The sequence below is a fragment of the Chiloscyllium plagiosum genome, unplaced genomic scaffold, assembly GCF_037043375.1.
Source record: "Chiloscyllium plagiosum isolate Xiang-an unplaced genomic scaffold, Cpla_swu_hap1 HiC_scaffold_7, whole genome shotgun sequence".
Taxonomy (NCBI): domain Eukaryota; kingdom Metazoa; phylum Chordata; class Chondrichthyes; order Orectolobiformes; family Hemiscylliidae; genus Chiloscyllium; species Chiloscyllium plagiosum.
This window is the reverse complement of record NW_028270145.1, coordinates 63,764,078-63,782,925: the sequence shown is the minus strand read 5'-3', so window position 1 is coordinate 63,782,925 and position 18,848 is coordinate 63,764,078. Positions and strand designations below refer to the sequence as shown.

The 18,848-nt window shown below is 40.2% G+C and overlaps 1 protein-coding gene across 7 annotated transcripts in view; it reads left to right on the top strand.

Moving 5' to 3' along the window:
- Positions 1-18,283, top strand: part of LOC122551617 (coiled-coil domain-containing protein 148-like) — a 101,234-nt gene extending 82,951 nt beyond the window's left edge. For 6 of the 7 annotated variants that reach the window (XM_087989080.1, XM_087989077.1, XM_087989078.1 and 3 more), the window contains 5 exons: positions 3,881-4,021; positions 6,273-6,391; positions 10,987-11,104; positions 12,542-12,682; positions 17,261-17,554. In XM_087989080.1, coding sequence (XP_087845206.1) covers positions 3,881-4,021; positions 6,273-6,391; positions 10,987-11,104; positions 12,542-12,682; positions 17,261-17,407 — 666 coding nt within the window. In that variant the 3' untranslated portion in view covers positions 17,408-17,554. Of the gene's footprint in view, positions 1-3,880; positions 4,022-6,272; positions 6,392-10,986; positions 11,105-12,541; positions 12,683-17,260; positions 17,555-18,131 lie in introns of those variants that run through there. The other variant, XM_087989079.1, reaches the window with a different exon arrangement.
- The last annotated feature ends 565 nt before the right edge of the window (positions 18,284-18,848 follow it).

Genomic DNA, 18,848 nt, shown 5'->3' with positions numbered 1-18,848 from the left:
AAATTTCTTTATGCGAGGCCCTGGCAGGTTTTCTCACCATATCATCCTAAACTTGTCTCATTAACTACCCACCTGCCCTGCAGGGACACTCTTTCATCCAACATTAGCCTAATCTTATGTTCACCATACTCAAGAACTCATCACGCTCATGATCTCCTGGAGTGGACTGGCAACTTTGGGGCCAATGCCATCTCTAAAAGGGCATTGAGTACCTGGACAAAGGCTGTCAGTCTTGCATCATTTGTGATATTTGTCCTGGACATGAAAAATTTCAGGAAGTTGGTACCTTGCTTTGTGAACAAGAACCTGGATGTTTTGGTGCAGAAGAGGTATGTCCTCTTCCTCAGCAGAGGAGCCCCGTCTGTGGTAGCCTCCCATGTATATGCAGTCTCATCCATCCAGAGGAATGGCCAACAATATGAAAAGAATGTCAATGACTTTGTTTGCTGTATAGGTTAAGTGCTCCACCATCTTCTCTCTGCTAACTTACACTCATTCCATCTGTCACTGTACCCAGTCCCCACCAAGGCCTTGCATTCTACCACTTACTATTGCATCCAACATGTTATGTCATTCAATGCAGATCACCACTGCCAACCCAGCATGGTCTCCACACTACTTAGTCATTTAGGACAGCTCACCACTTCCCCTCCCCTAATTTACATCAGCATTAATAGCTGTGCCAGCCACTTGCATCTTCTTATATACCTCCCTTTTTCTCAATCCAGGAGAAAATGGCCAATAACAAAGCAGAAAGAGTCAAGAAAGATGGTAGGCTATCCAACATTTGGCTCCTGCCCCCAAGAGGAAAGGATCATCACCCTGACTGTCCCATCAGCTACCCTTAATTTACTGTGCTGGGACCTCCTGAATGAAAAGTACTGTCCTTGACTTTACTGAGGACTGCTGGCACCCATGACAAGCTTCCTAGCTTTGTGTATGTGCTAAATAGCAAGGAAAGACTAAACTATTAGGAGCCTTTCATTTCTACCTGAAGGGGAAATGTGCAAAATATTAAGGCAAGGAAAGGCAGAAATGCTGTGTGTTGCACCTAGGCTCAAAGTGAGCGATGCTAAGAGAGTAAGTGAACAGCTCTGAGATGCAGCGTGGTCCAATCTGTCAGGTTCGATCCTAGTCCCAGTATATAAAGTTACCTTTTAGCAACATTTCAACGAGTTGCTGGTGCATCCAAAGTGCAGCTTTAAAGTGCTCAAGCTTATTGTAAGTGGATCAAAGATGTGCCATGATGATGTAGAGAGGTTGACACATGCCCAGTGCCAAGGACTGTTGACAAAGGGTGCATGTCGTCAGTGCTCAAGGGATGTGCCCTGATGCCGTGTGCCCAAGATGGAGGGCTGGTGGATCAAGCAACAAGCTAGAATCACCATGCACCCACTCCAACTTCCTTGTCAAGCATCTTCAACATCAACTTTCCGTGCAGCAGCTGATAGATTAGAAATCAGCATTAAAACTGAGGTGAGGTGTGCTTTTAATGAAGCTAACAACCAGCAATAATATCTATAAAATGCATCTTATTGCTGCCAAGTGAGAATCTCATTCAATTCCCAGGACTTAATTGGAAAATGCAACTAGTTATTCGCAAAGTTGAGAAATGTCTCACAGGACTTCTCACACAGTTCTTCCAGATTTCTTGCCATCATTCAGGCCCAATAAAGTTCTGCCCAGTATTGCAGATCAACCAATTTGTGCATTCTTTTCACCAGTTAGAATTCCTCTCCAAGCTTTCCTTTTAGTTTTATTCGTATGTTATGTGGATGAATGAATCAATGGCTTCATTGCTGGTTTAAAAGAAATGTGATACTCCAAGTCTTCAAAATGTCCCACTGTTTAATTGAAACATTCTGGGTACATTTGTATCAATTCTTCTTTGTATCGCCCTGTGATTACAGGGTGCTTTTCACTGAGTGTACTATCTTCAACCCTTAGCTACCTTCTTTGCCTCATGATTCGTTGAGACAATCTGTAGTTCTTCACATCTGCTCAATCCTAGGACATCAGGACTCTCTGTCTGTTTTTGTAATATAGACTGTGCGATTAACATTCTTCTCTTTGTCCGTCTGATTTGGGTGGTTCCGCATGTCAATGTATGGTGCTAGAAAAGCACTGCAGGTAAAGGAGCATCTGAGGAGCAGGAGAGTGGGTGTTTCACGCATAAACCCTTCATCGGAATAAGAACAAATCCTGCTGGCTTTCTCTTGGCTTAACTGATGTCTAGCTGTTTTGGTCATCAGGATCTTCAACTGTCTGCTCGTGCCTTCATGTGTTTTGTAGTGAACATACCCTGCAGTATTGTGAGCTTGTCCTTTCTAATTGGTGTTTTCTACAGTTCAAGGTACAGAACCCCAACTTAATTGGTCTATCAACCTTTCATCTGTGTCCTTCAATTTCTATTTTCTGGCAGCATTTTTAATCTGTGACAATTCTTTTAATATGCTCATTTCACTCCTTTCTGAGGCTTTCATATTCATATTGGTAGACCGACAATTTGATTTTACTTGGAGATAGGTGCTGTATTTTTCAAAACAAAACTAGATTTCTGCTGTATTCTTCAGTAAGCTTTCAGTTGTTGAATAAATGTAATCTTTTGTCTGTTGCCTACGAAAGATTATAGCTGACCCTCTCTTCATTGCTCGTTCCTTTTAGGAAACTACTAAAAGTCAGTCAGCTCTTTTGCTTAAACTTTTCAACTGCCTCCCATGATATCATCAGCTTCTCAATTCATTATGGATTATAGCATGCATTAATTCCTGTGCATATTGACATTCCATTTTTTAGTTTTATTGTGTTGAACTTAGTTTTTTCTCTCTCTCTGCAACTAATTGGGGTGATTTTGCTGACCAGCATTAAATTAATTGAATAAAAACAAAGAACTGTGGATGCTGAAAATCTGAAGAAAAGCAGGGCATGCTGGAGAAATTAAGATGCTTTAGGTTTGTTCACATCTGTCACCACATTATCTGCCTCCCAGATTTTGAAATAATCATACTTCAGCCTTAAAAAGGTTAGAACCTTTCATCTTTAACTCAATTTGCCATGATGTCAAATTAACAGACTACCTTAAGCCATTGTAGTGTTCCTTACAATCTGGCTCTCCAGGGCAGCTATGCGTATGGCCCTTTGGAACATTTAGATATTAAGTTGGTTCCTGACAGATGAGTTCCTTGCTGTTTATTGATAGTATAATAACTTATATCAGTAACTGACAAAATGATTAGAAGCAAGTTAAGGAGAAATTCTTTCACATTTGAAGTCTGGGATTTGGAACTTATTGCCAGCTGGGATGGTAGAAGCAGGAAATTCTCATCAAATTTAAAAAGTATTTGCATATGCATTTGAAGAATCTATAAGATTATGAATCAAAAGTTAAAAGCAAATTTTGAACTGGATAACCTTTATTTTGCCTGCACAGATAGATTTGCTGTATTTTTGTACAGACAACTGATTATCTCATAAATTAGAAACATGTTTGTTTGTTTTAGGAACATATTATAATGTTTCCCCCATGCCTGCTCAGGGAGTTCAACCAAGAACATAGACTAATAATTGAAACCTAGGATACTCTTGACCTTTTGTGTTCAGTATCCCATTACTCAGAACATTTACCAACTGAGTTATCAAGAAACCTATGAATGAAGTCTCATCTGGAAATCACCAAACCTACAACTGATATTGAAACATGATGAATTACAATTTATCAAATCAACCATGAACTGGATATATACCTGTAATTACCTGCATTTAATTTATGTATTTTTTAAAATTGAGATTAATGTGTTTCTTTACTTGTTTCATAGAGTGCATATTATGCTCTCCAATGATTTTGATTTTACTTAATTAAAAGAACAGTACATTTCACTAGGTTCAGGAAATGCGTGCACATCAAGAGGAAATGGCTAGACTGGAAGCAGCTATTGCTGTGCAGAAGAGAGAAAGAGAATTGGAACAAGAGAGGAAGGAAAGAGAAAAGGAAATGTGCCGTAGAACCATGGATAAAGAAAAAGTAAGGAGATCTGTACAATGTGAATAATAGACTTTGGTGCACTGCCTATTCATCCTGTTTTTGTAATTAATTGCTGTAATTTTTTGGAAGTCTGAAATAAATATGATTCTTCACATAGCGCTGAGTATAGGATCTCTAAAGTGATTCATGTAATTACACTACATTTTTGTCATTGAGGGCTAACCTCTTAACACAATTGTGCTACAAGTATTAAAATGACTGAAGCATGTGATTTGATATTAATAGTTTGTTAAGCATAATGACATCACTTAATCTGCTACTCTGGATTGTTAAATTTAAAATAATCAATTTACTTTATTGTAGCTTTCTCTTATATACAGATCACTTGCAAAAGTGCAATGTTTGCTCTATTATTTCAAAATTGCTGTTGTACATTGGATGATTTTTTTACTGCAGCAGGACATTTGACAATGCCAGTTAGACTTGGGCCTTGCATTTTATGTTTCCCATCAAAAGTTGCTGAAAGTGTGAATTGAAACATCATATTGAAACATGACGTTTGGAATGTGCATGATCAGATGGGCTGAGGAGTGGCAGATGGAGTTTAATTTTAGATAAATGTGAGGTGCTGTATTTCGGAAAGGCAAATCAGAGGCAGGACTTAAACATTTAATGTTTAGGTCCTGGGGAATGTTGCTGAACAAAGAGACCTTGGAGTGCAAGTTCATAATTCCTTAAGTGGAGTCACAGGTAGGTAGGATAGCGAAGGTATACTGCCTTTATTGGTCAGTGCATTGAGTATAGATTCTGGATTAGTGGTGCTGGAAGAGCACAGCACTTCAGGCAGCATCCGAGGAGCAGTAAAATCAACGTTTCAGGCAAAAGCCCTTCATCAGGAATGTTGAGACATATTGTGACTGTACAGGACATTGGTCAGGCCACTTTTGGAATACTGTGTGCAATTCTGGTCTCTCTGCTCAGGAAGGATGTTGTGAAGCTTGGAAGGGTTCAGAAAAGATTGACAAGGATGTTACCAGAGTTGGAGGATCTGAGCTATAGAGAGTGACTGAGTAGGCTGGGACTATTTTCCCTCGGGTGTCGGAGGCTGAGGGGTGACCTGGCAGAGGTTTATAAAATCCTGACTGGCATGGATAGAATAAATAGGCAAGGTCTTTTCCCTGGGTTGAGGGAATGCAAAACTCTAGGACATAGGTTTAAGGTGAGGGGGAAAGATATAAAAGGGACCAAAGAGCAACTTTTTGTGGTGCATGTGTGGAATAAGCTGCCAGAAGAAGTGGTGGAGGCTGGTTACAATTGCAAGATTTAAAAGACATCTGGATGGGTATATGAATAAGAAGGGTTGAGAGGAGTATGGGCCAAATGCTGGCAAATGAGACTAGATTAATTTAATTTAGGATATCTGGTTGGCATGGATGAGTTGGACCAAAGGGTCTGTTTCTGTGCTGTACATCTCTTTGACTCTATGAAAGCACCTACATCTCTTCTGAACTAATTAGATTGAAGGACTGTGTAATCTGTACAATAAGGATTATGAAAAGTTTAAATCTGAGTGAAAAATTAGTTACAGAAAGATAAAGCAAGATTTGACTCAGAGCAATCAAAAATCAACAAAGAAAAACTAAAACGATAAAACAATTGTAACCTAAAGAAATGAGTCTGCACTTTTAATAGTTAAAAGAACCCTTACCTAGTGAATTTTTACTCCCAGCTTTCAGACGTAACAATTTGGCATAAATCAGTGCCACAGAATTACTATCACTAGTGTTGAGAGGCTTACATTTGAGAACTTTTAAGTTGTTGAACTGTACAGAACTTGGGCATTTCAAGGCTGATAGAGGTAACACTTGTGAACCAATGCATAGTAGGAGTTGGAGTTCAGATGAGATCAGGCTACATTGATAAAAGTAAAATATTTTGAAGCTGGAAATCTAAAACAACCACAAAGAATGCTAGAGAGACTTAGCAGGTTTGGCAGGTCTGTTTCTCTCCACAGATGCTGCCAGACCTGGTGAATTTCTCCAACATTATCTGTGTTTGTTTCCGGCTACAGTGATATTGATCAGAATAGCTAGGACATATGGTATGCTGTCACACAATCAGCTGCCTACAAATACCGAGATTTGGCATTGGATGTTTGTACTCTGGTTCAGAATGACTTGCTGATTTGTATCCCCTGGGGGAGTCCCCTACCTACAAGACATCAAGGCCACTTTGAAACTGCATTTTAATGCATTCACTAAACCTAAAAGATTCATCTGTATGTTTTTAGATAAAGCAGTTCTGTGCTGAAAAGCAACGTAAGAGGGAAGAACTAGAACAAAAACATCAGCAGCGACTTAGAGAATTGAAAAATGAAATGGCAGAGCAAGCTAAAAGGGACAGAGAGCGGTAAGGATGAATTGCCAGTTCTCAAGTTAAATGTTCCCTTCTGTCATCCACTGTCTTTGTCCTTCAAGACTATTGATTTTTCTTCTGGTGTGATCAAAAATGTCACAAATTACAAATATACCTACCAATACTTCAGAGCTGTACACATACCATGTTTCTCAATGTTGTCACAAAGCTGGTCTTTTTTTTTCTAAAAGCTGCTCCTTTTCTCAAGGATACTGGTCCTTGGGTTATTTTCAGAGAGGCTGTAAACCAGCTCCCAGCCCCAGGGTAACTAGTTTGGTACAGAGATGAGAGAGGATTTTGAGAGGCCTTTTGTTTATATGTAAACAGATGAGACTTCAGGCCATGTGGTCATGTTTTAGATGTGACCTGTATAATGAAGGAAGAATGGTCAGCTCTCTAACTGAGCAGTTCAGTCCAGAACTAGTTAAAAGTTCAGCAGTGGACTGTGTGAACAGGCTGCAAAAATTCTCTTTCCTTCTGCCCTTATAACTTCAATCTGTAAGCATTTGTTCAATTTTTACTGTTGTTTCAGGGGGTTTGCTTATTGTGTATATTCAGAACAGCATAATTAAGTCCAGTTTGGATAGACTGAGTTCTGTAGGGGTTCTTTCTTCTATCTTTGTTCCATTGTGTAATTTTGTGAATACATTTTTGTCTCTTTTAAAACCTGGTAGTCAACCTAGTTAACTTACTCTAGGTAATTTTCACTGTACACTTATAAAAACAAATTGCAAAGTTATGGTCTGGGCTGCCTACTTAATGTATTGAGTGATCTGGCCTAGTCCATAACAATGTGGATGTGATTGGCTTTTTATTTCCCCTTTAGTGATACTGCACTGTAAAAGTTTTTATTTTTCTCACCAGTGTTCAATGCAGTATGTTTCTCATGTGAATATGATTGCATATTTTCAGTGAAGAAGAAGATTATTGATCTGGACAAAAATTTTACAAGTGTAATTAGTGTTGAGTGTGCATCTCCGACTGCAGTGAGAGCAATAATTCAGAGCATAGAAGAAGGCCCTTTGGTCCATCAAGTCTGTGCAAGTTCAAAACAATCACCTAACTATTCTAATTCCATTTTCCAGTATTTAACCCATAGCCTTGTATGCCATGGTATCAAAAGTGCTCATCTAAATTCTTCTTAAATGTTTTAAGGACTTTTGCCTCTACCACCCTTCCAAACTGTGAGTTCTAGAATCTCACTACTCCTGAGTGAAAAAAAATCTTCATCACATCCCCTCTAAGATACCTGTGGAGTCAGAAAATGGGTGAGATTCTTAGCGAGTACTTTGCTTCGGTATTCACTGAGGAGAGGGACGTGACTGATGTTGAAGTTCAGGATAGATGTTTGATTACTCTAGGTCAAGTCAGCATGAGGATGGAGGAAGTGTTGGGTATTCTGAAAGGCATGAAGGTGGACAAGTCCTCAGGTCTGGATGGGATCTATCCCAGGATACTGAGGGAAGTGAGAGAGGAAATAGCTGGGGCCTTCACAGATGTCTTTGCAGCATCCCTGAATACAGGTGATGTCCCAGAGGACTGGGGAATTGCTAATGTTGACTCCTTGTTTAAGAAGGGCAGCAGGGATGATCCAGGTACTTGTAGACCGGTGAACCTGACGTCAGTGATAGGGAAGCTGCTGGAGAAGATACTGAGGGGTTATGATCTATTTATATTTGGAAGAAAATGGGCTTATTGGTGATAGGCAACATGGTTTTGTGCAAGGAAGGTCTTGTCTTACCAACTTAATAGAATTCTTTGAGGAAGTGACAAAGTAAATTGAGGGAAGGGCTGTAGATGTCATAAAAATGGACTTCAATAATGCCTTTGATAAGTTTCCCCATGGTAGGCTGATGGATAAAGTGAAGTTGCATGGGGCCCAGGGTGTACTAGCTAGATGGATCGAGAACTGGCTGAGCATCAGGAGACACTAGTAATGGAAGGACGATTCTCAAAATGGAGAGCTGTGACCAGTGGTCACAGGGAAAAGTGTTGGGACCACTGTTTGTGATACATATAAATGATCTGGAGGAAGGTGTTCTGATTAGCAAGTTTGCAGATGACATTAAGATTGGTGGAGTAGCAGATAGTAAAGGGAACTGTCAGGGAATGCTTTAGAATATAGATAGGTTGGAGAGTTGGGCAGAAAAATGACAGATGGAGTTCAATCCAGGCAAATGCGAGGTGATGCGTTTTGGAAGATCAAATCAAAAGCAAACAATGGAAAAGCCCTGATGAAAATTGGTTGTACAGAGAGATCTGGGTGTTCAGGTCCATTGTACCCTGAAGGAGGCAACAACAGTCGATAGTGGTCAAGAAGGCATACAGCATGCTTTCCTTCATCGGACTGGGTCTTGAGTACAAGAGCTGGCAGGTCATGTTACAGTTGTATAGGACTTTGGTTCAGTCACATTTGGAATACTGCGTATAGTTCTGGTCGTCACATTATGAAAAGGATGTGGGTGTTTTGAAGAGGGTGCAGAGGAGGTTCACCAGGATGTTGCCTGGTATGGAGGGTGCTAGCTATGAGGAGAGGTCGTGTAGATTAAGATTATTTTCATTAGAAAGACGGAGGTTGAGGGGAGACCTCAGTCAGGTCTCAAAAGTCATGAGAGGTATAGACAGGGTGGATAGTAAGAAGCTATTTCCCAGTGTGGGGGACTCAATTACTAGGGATCATGAGTTCAGGGTGAGAGGGGAAAAGTTTAAGGGAGGTATATGTGGAAAGTTCTTTACACTGAGGGTGGTGGGTGCCTGAAATGTGTTGCCAGCGGAGTTGGTAGAGGTGGGCACGATAGCATCATTTAAAATGTGTCAAGACAGATACATGAATGGGCAGGGAGCAGAGGGATACAAATCCTTAGAAAATAGGTGACAGTTTTAGATAGAGGATCTGGATTGGCGCAGGGCCTGTTCCTGTGCTGTAATTTTCTTTGTTCTATATTTACTGCCCCTTACCTTAAATCTATATCCCTGGTCATTGATTCCTCCAAGAGGAAATGTTCTTTCCTGTCTAACCTAGGATTCCCTTCTATAGGAAAGATGTTGTGAAGCTTGAAAGAGTTTTGAAAAGATTTACTAGGAGGGTTTGAGCTGAACCCCTCGATTAGATTCCAGTCTGTAACTCACTCCCGGGTATCTGTTATTCTGTATATATAACCCACCCTGAACCCCTTGATTAGATTCCAGCCTGTAACTCACTCCCGGGGTATCTGTTATTCTGTATATAACCCACCCTGAACCCCTTTATTAGATTCCAGCCTGTAACTCACTCCCGGGGTATCTGTTATTCTGTATATAACCCACCCTGAACCCCTCGATTAGATTCCAGTCTGTAACTCACTCCTGGGGTATCTGTTATTCTGTATATATAACCCACCCTGAACCCCTTGATTAGATTCCAGCCTGTAACTCACTCCCGGGGTATCTGTTATTCTGTATATAACCCACCCTGAACCCCTCGATTAGATTCCAGTCTGTAACTCACTCCTGGGGTATTTGTTATTTTGTATATAATCCACCCTGAACCCCTCGATTAGATTCCAGTGCTGGCAAATGGGATTAGATTGGATTAATTTAGGTTACCTGACAGGCATCGAAAGGTCTGTTTCCATGCTGGACATCTCTATGACTGTATGACTGTCTATGGCCTCTCATGATTTTATATATCATAATCATGTCCTCCCTCAGATTCCTTTGCTCTCAGTCTATCCAAACCCAGTCCATTCAATCTATCTTTGTAACTAAAACTCTCCAGTATCGGCAGCATCCTGTTATATCTCCTCTGCAACCTCTCCAGTGCAATCGTATCCCTCTTATCATGCCTATAATCCAGAACTGCACACAATACTCTAGCTGTGATCTAATCAATATTTTATACAGTTCCAGCATAAGCTCCCTAAACTTAAACTCTGTCCCTTCATTGATAAAGGCAGCTATCTCATATGCCTTCTTAGCCACTTTATCAGCCTGGCCTACTACCTTAAGAGACCTGTAGCTCTGCACACCAGTGTTCCTCTGATCCCCAATGCTCCCAAAGGTCCGTCTGTTTGTTATGTATTCCCTTGATTTGTTTGTCATGCCCAAGTACATCAACTCACACATTTATTGAATTCCATTTGCATTGATCAGCCAGTCTGACCAGACCATCTTGTATCCTTCTGATACTCTCCTCACTACTTATCACCTCACCAATTTTCGTATCATCATTAAAATTATTGATCAACTGTCCTACCTTCAAGTCTAAATCATTTATGTATTTGGAACAAGATTATTGGACTATTGAGATTTACAACTTTAATGTAACCAAAACCATTATGATGAATTTAAGTCATATAATAGAAAATTATTCTTCAAAACTATTTCTCCTTTGAATACTAACACACACAGATGGGAACTAGAGGGAAGAGGGTTAATTTCCGACAAGGGAAGCCCAAGTACCAATCTCTATTTCCTGGATAGGAGTGTAATAGCTGTTTGAAAGTTTGACATCTGTTTCATTGAGTGGCATTTTAACTGACTCATCTTTATTGGATTTATTAGCATGAGATTGCAAAAGTGTTGATTATATATGGTATTGTTAATGATAGTGTGAAGCACCGACAGGAATTGTTACAGAAACGTCGTCAAGAAAGAAAAGCACTAATTTTGCAGCAAATACAAGAGGAAGAAGAAAGGCAAAAAGTACTCGATGCTTACTGGCAGAAGGTACTGATTTCGTTTTTTAAATAAAATTCTTGACCTCACCATAAAGCCTAGACTCTTAAATTTTAACTCTTATCTTATATAAATGCATTATAGTGATGCAAATGCAACAACTAGTCAACTATGATGCTGGTGTTGAGATGCATATGATAACAACAAACCAATGCCTCACACATATTAAGATGCCTACTTTGATTTACTTTTCTTTCAACTAGATTTTGTAACTAATACGATTATGACAATCAATTGAAAATCTGATATCTCTTTGTTACAACCATGACGATTCACTGTCCTACCATCTTAACTTTAATACCTAGCCTTCAATCTATGCTGCTTGGTTTGCAAGATACATTTGTCAATGTGGTCAGACAGGTATTGGGTCAAATTTACTGTCGAGGTGAGATACTTTGGAATGTCCCATATGACCAAATGATGCTGGGATACATTTCCATGAACATCAGTATTTCTGTTATTTCATCCATTGTTGTTCTCATCTGAGTCAAGGTAATTAATTTTGCCAGGAAAATCAATTTATTTTGACACCAGTGCCAACTGATGCCACTTCCCTTCATTAGACAAGGAAAGGAAAGGGACTGGCCTATAGTAGTGATCTTATAAGGTAGATAAAACCAGATGACAGGACACAGTACAAAATAATTATATTGAATAGCTCCATGTTGATTTTAAGTTGCCCAAAAGGTAGTAATGTCATCATTATGGGGTTGGAATAGTCATCATCCCGTTAATAAAGACAGACTGTCTGTTGCCATTTCTATGGGGACTTGCCTCTTTGGCAACCAAACATTGCCTATTTCAGGTGGTAATCCCCAATTAATATGCACATTTTTGACATTTATAGGAATCACCTTTCATTTCCAAATTTATGTAAACAATGGACCTAACATCTGATAGGCATCTAGCTGAGTACATGATTTTCAGCCACTAAGGCTCATGGCGCCGTGCACGATCTTGAACCTTTTAGCCCCCTTTTTTCAAAATTCGCTCACAGGTTGTGGGTATTGCTGGCTGAGCTAGCTAGACTGGTTGCCCATCCTTAATTGCCTTTGAGAATGTGGTATTGAGCTGCCCTCTTGAGCCACTATAGCTTGTGGTGTAGGCACACCTACAGTGCCTTTAGGAAGGGAGTTCCAGGATTTTGGCCCAATTACATCAGCTAAACAGAATGCTGCACAAACTTTTTTCTGGACCCTTCTACTATTAGTACATTTGGTCTGCAGATATTACATTATTTTAGAAAGTGCTTTGAGTATTTGAATAATATTTAATAAAGTAAATAGTTTAAACTTTAAGAGATAAAGTATATTTGCAACAAAGACAATATTTACTTAATTTAATAGCATTTTCTAAACATTATACTTTATCTAGAAAGGAATTATAATGGCCACCTAATTCAGACTGATGCATTAATTGTGTTCACAGTTTTCTGTCACTGCTCAGTTTGATCCTGTCAGGATGATGGGTGACACAGAAGCATCGAAAGCCCGAACTGGAACTGGGACACAAGAAGAATTCTTGCTCCAAAAACCTTTATTTCATTTGTGCACATACACAGATAAACAGGTACATCACAACAGCATTTCTATGATATAAAACACAGCTTATCTCTGGTATATATTGTACATATAAATATAGATATTTTCTAATCAGCCTGTTCAGAGGTATTACAACACAGCTCTGGAGTAGATGGGACTTGAACCTAAGTCTCCTGGCCCAGAGGTAGAGACTCTACCAAAGCACCAAAAAAATTAAAATTATATAACTGGGTATGTTCTCAAAATATTTATAGTATTTCCTTTAGCTATTCTGCCAGCTTTTAACTGTCTAAATTACAACTTTCCATATATAGAACATAAAAAAATAGATATTTGATAAAACATTGATACCAAGCCAAAACTAAGCCTTCTTCAGCCATTCCTGATGAAGGTCTTATGCCCAAAAACATTGACTCTTCTGCTCCTCTGATGCTGCCTGATCTGTGCTCTTCCAGCACCACACTTTTCGACTTTGACTCTCCAGCATCTGCAGTCTTCAATTTCTCCTAAGTCAAAGAAGTAAAGATGACCAAAGGATGGTCTTTCAGGAAGAGATGTTGGTGGAAAAATAGAGGACTTGAAACAGGGAATAGTATGTAAGAGATGGTCTTGTAGCACAGTAGGTAACATCCCTGCCTATAAGCCAGAAGCTCTAGGTTTGGGTCCTTCTCAAAGGCGAGAAGATGCATTCATGATGTGGCTATCTAGGTTGGTTATCAACCTATAAATCCTTCCAACATGCCAATGGCAGGTTATAAGAGTAGGGCAGTCTCCTGGTCAGCCATGCTTGATGTGGAGTGGCTTCCCTCTGCCAGAATCTCTGGTGACAGGCTTGCGACGTAGCAGGAATAAAACTTGCTATTGTAACAGACAAAACCATGTACTTTGTCTGCCTCGGTTGCCACTGTGCATGGGAAAAGAGGAGTTATTGTGTAGAAGAGGCCATTTATGCATTGGAATCACAGAATTGCTATAGCACAGAAGGATGCCATTTAACCTGTCAAGTATATGCTGTCTTTTCCAAAGAAGCAATTCACCAAGTGTCACTTTTCTGCCCTGTCCTTCAGATCTGCACATTCTTCCTTTCTAAATTATAACCCAACCCCTTCTTGGAAGCCACAGATAAACCTGTTTCCATTGTGCTCTCAGACAGTGGACTCCAGACATGATTTTCCATCATGTCACCGTTGTTTCTTTTGACAATTAGAGTCATACAGAGTGGAATCAGACCCTTCAGTCCAACTCGTCCATGCCAACCAGATATCCTAAACTAATCTAGAACCATTTGCCAGAATTTGGCCCATATCCTGCTAAACCCTTCCTATTCATATACCCATCCAATTGCCTTTTACATATTGTAATTGTACCAGCCTCCATCACTACTTCTAGCATTTCATTCCATACATGCACCATCCTCTCCATGGAAAAAGTTGCCCCTGAGGTCTCTTTTAAATCTTTTAAATCTATGATGTCTAGTTTTGGACTCTCCAACCCTGGGAAAAGACATTGGCTATTCACTCTATCCATGCTTTTCTTGATTTTATAAATCTCTATAAGGTCACCCCTCAGCCTCTGACGCGCTGGGTAAAATAGCCCCAGACTATTCAGTCTCTCCCTATAGCTCAAACCCTCCAACCCTGGCAACATCCTTAAATCTTTTCTGAAGTTTCACATCGTCCTTCCAATAGCAAGGAGAACAGAATTGCACAAAGTATTCCAAAAGTGGCATGACCAATTACCTGAAATCCATGCTGCTTCTGTTCCCAGTACTTCCACTGGTACAAACTGTGTTTCCTAATCCAAGTCCCTCATAATTTTAAACATGTCTATAAAATCTCCTCTTCACCTTCTCTTCTCAAAGGAGAACAGTCCTGACTTCTCCAGTTTGTCTCCATAACTGAAGTTCCTCACTCTGGATATATCCTTGTGAATCATTTCTGCACTGTCTCAATGCAATCACATTTTTCTGACTGGAGGCATACACTAATTGAGTCCAAACCAATATTCTTGACAAATTTAACATAACCTCAATACCCCTATTTATAATGTTAGGGCATCTAAGTGCAACAGCAAAAGTAAAAAGAAGAGGGGATAACAAGATGGCAAAGTCAGAGGAATGAAGATTCAGGTGTGAGGAATTGACTTGGTACCTGGAGGCTATTATTTCTGATGCCACAAGTGGTTTTAAGAGGGCTTATCTAGTGCAGTGGTAGTATCCCTGGGTTGAAGTCCAACCTCCTTCAGAGGTTGTATGAATATCTCGAAATAGGCTGCTCAAGAAAGTATCAAACAGGTTTTAAGTTAGAACAATGCAAGTGGACATGCTGGAATTGGTATGAGACCAGATATTGTCGCAAGAATTTTGGCTGAGCAGATGTTTGTAGAGGATGGGAAATTGGCTGGGTGCATTGGGAATTGTTAAGACATACACAAGGGTCCCACAGCAATGTTGACATAGGATGAAGGTAGATGACGTTATGGAGGTTGAACTAGACAATCTTTCTGGTGCAGAGAGTTAAAATCTCATCTGGATATGCAATGGATGAGTTAATAAATGGAGAGGGAGAGCTGGGCTTCTTGGAACTATGAATGTAGAATGATGAAAAGTAGAAGTAGACCAACTATTATCTTAGAATACAAGAACTACAGGTTTAAAGACTTCATAAGAGATGCTGGAACTGAAAGAGCCACAATCAATTAAGAGTGAAACTAAGTGAAATAGTCCTACTGGGTTGAACAGCATTGCCCCAATTTTCCAATATGGGTTGGAAATGCATTTTCCAACCCAGATCAGACAAACATTTGTCCTCATGTCCATGGAAGAGTTTTTTATGGGGGTGAACCTCTGGGCCAGAAATCTTCCCAACTCAGTCCAGAAATCTGTGTAGGCAGCTGTGGAGGGGATTGCTGCTGAAACCATACCTCTCTTGTGTCAGGAGCTGCAGTATTTAGTGGCTTATGGTCCAAAGCAACTTTGACAGTATTGAGAGAACGAATGTAAGATTTGTAGAGGGATGGGGGTATTAGGGTGGCAGATAGGTGAGGTGATAAGGTGCCAATTGAGTGAGGGTATACAGGTAGTACGTGGAAGTTGGTTGAGGGGAAGAGTGCCGTGTAAGTGAGTGATGGTAAGAGAAGTGGGTAGTGTAGCCAGTAACTGGGTGCTTAGGTTAAATTGGAGAATGTCAGGTGAGGCGAACTAGTTCATAGAATCCCTAAGGTGTGGAAACAGGCACTTCAGTCCAACAAGTCCACACTGTCCCTCTGAAAAGTAACCCAGACCCATTCCCCTACCCTATATTTACCTCTTGATTAATGCACCTTACCTACTCATCCCTGAACCCTATGTGTAATTTAGCATGGCCAATTCACCTAACCTGCCCAATTTTGGATTGTGGGAGGAAACCCACACAGACACTGGAAGAATGTCCGTGTGGTGTTTGCACAGTCACCTGAGTCTACTCGTTGAACTACTAGTTGAAAGTAGTTGAGTCAGTTGTTAAGGTAGAGTGGGTAGGGTAGTTAGTCTGATTAGGTCAGCTGGGCAATGGGTTGGGAGTTGCTGGTTGAAGGGGAAACGAGTAGCATCCAAGGATAGATTTGGGTTTGGGCTAACATTTGGGAGGTGGGAGTCAGGGGAGGGTATGTAGAGTCCATGAGAGGGTGGAGTCAGGTTAGGGGGAGAATTGGGATTTAAGTCAGACCCATGGAGGTTGGTGTTCAGACTGATGGGGGAAGATGGGGATTGTGTCCTGAATGTTGGATCAGTGGGTGGGCAGAGGTGTATGTGCGCATGTGTCGAGTGGAATGCATTTGAGGGTTGGGACAGTGTGAATTGAGGTTCAGTTTTATGGTTAGCCAGGAGGTTTAAATCTCCCTAATTTTGCCTGGCTGATGATTTAAGGAAGTGAATTGGGATCAACCAACTCTGATATGGAGACTTTAACAGAGGGTTTCAGATGCTCGGTGATTGACCATTTGGAAGTTCAGAATTCCTGGGCAATACCCTCAGTCAGCTTTGTTAGGACTTTCTATACCCAAAACTCTCAATTCCATTTATTCTTCAGTAACAACTATTTTCCTTTCAGGAATCTAGGTCCATATTTTTGAATGAAACATCATTATAATGAAATAATAAAAATATAAGACTTGTGCATTAAAAAATGTCCATTCTATAAATGGAGTTTTTTCCTATCCATATGGCATTCTTGGGGGTTAAGGATAGGAATTAGGAGGAAGTACATTAGTTACATAACTGTCACGTGATATTTCTACAAATATTTTTAGAAGCTAATGATTTCTAGCATTATGTAGAGTCCCACATTATTACTGCGTTTAGTTTTGCTGGATTAATTTGTATCTCTTCCTATTGGTATATTGTCCCATTAAACATTATGCACCACTGATTCCTACCTGAACAGCCATTCTTTGAAACACTCGGTGCCTGCACCAGTACAAGCACCTGACAACTCCATGCCCTCTCCCTGACGTCAAACATACTGAAGATCTCATCCCATGGATTTCTGACTCAATATTTTCTCAGTAAACTTCTAACTTTCATGTTTATCTTTGAAAATCAAAACTAAACTGTACTTTTTCTGAGTAGGTGGTGGCTGATCCTCGTGTTCGAATTGAACAAGCACTACGAGAAGCAGGACTTCACAATACTTTTTATGCACGGGAGGTTTTATCAAAGATTCCTCCAACAAGGCCACCAAGGAGAGATATGGAGTCTACTCTTTTTAAAGACTGAATTTATTTGAGGTAAAATGGTTCACAGTTTATCTGTTACACTGTTTTCTTTCCATGTAAACTGTATTTGCTGGCTCACTCAAACAATCTATTTACATTAACTTAAATGATGAACAATGGAATGGGATACAGAAAATTGTAGTGGAAAATCAGTTTTAAATCAAGGTTATATTGTTTCAGGTAATACAAAGCTGATTATTTTCAAGCTTGCCAGTCTTATTCAGGTATTTGAAAATGCAACAATTAATTAAAATGCAACTTAAAAGAATTTGATAGACCATCAATTAAAAACTTCATGGCAAATCATCTTGAATGAAGGGAAATGTGGCTACATGGATAGAGGCTTGTCATTGGATTAATATTCATACCAGCAGAATGAGGCCTTAAGTTGCTCATGGAAGGGCCTAAACTGGCAGCTGGGGAGAAAGGTTGTGCTTTGGTCTTGCCACCACAGACTTAATCAGGTTTGCAAGTAGAAAGATGTTGGGATTCCATCCTCCACCCTCCTGCCTAGTTAAATAACCCCCATAACTAAACTCACAAGGTTCTGCTCTGTAATTTCCTGTCTCTTGTTTTGTGCTGAGCTGTGAGGAGAGTGCAGTGAGACTTCAGAGCGATCTGCTTAAGTTGACTGAATGGGCAAACACATGACAGATGTAATATAGATGTAGAAAGGGATCTGGGTGTCCTTGTGCAATAATCAATGAAATATCTTTCTTTCACAGAGATTGACAATCGGACATGTACCATTCTCTCAACATCATGGCACGTCTCTGACTCACTTAGAGTTCTCCACTTCAGTATTAAATTTTGTAATGTATTGACACTTTACATTTTATGGTTGCTGCTGCACGTTTGTCTACAGTGACAAACATCCATCTCATGCATCAGAACAGGGTGCATCTCAGGACACTTAGCTTGCTATTTATGTTCACAACTTCTCTTCCTTCCTTTGCCTTGCACTTTTCTCCCTCATTCAAAGCTTACAGGCTCACAATATGTCTGTCTTCTAGTGAAGACACAAAGCCAGGCAGCCTGTCATGTTTGTCGACAATAAAAAGCTAAGGCAGTGGACATGTACTATACCACACTGCTACTTCAATGTCATACCTGCAGCATGTGCCAGCAGCCTACACAACAAACACACAGTGTGTTTCAACCAAATGCCCATATCTCAAAGCCTAAGATATGTCCTCCTCCAAGTCAACGGGTACTGCCTCCAGTTAGTGGATACTGGTACAGTAAGTCAAAGGCTGATATCATCCAATATCAATCCAAGGGTTTGGACACAGTCAGTGTTTGGGATGATCAGAGTTAGGATGTTCATAACACTACAGTCCTGGGAGTGAGCGTCAGTCACTCATGTAGTGGTAAGTCATTCAGGGGTCTAGCCATCCATCAGTCAGAGCAGTCTTTCCATGTCGGTAAGGGCAATGGCCATG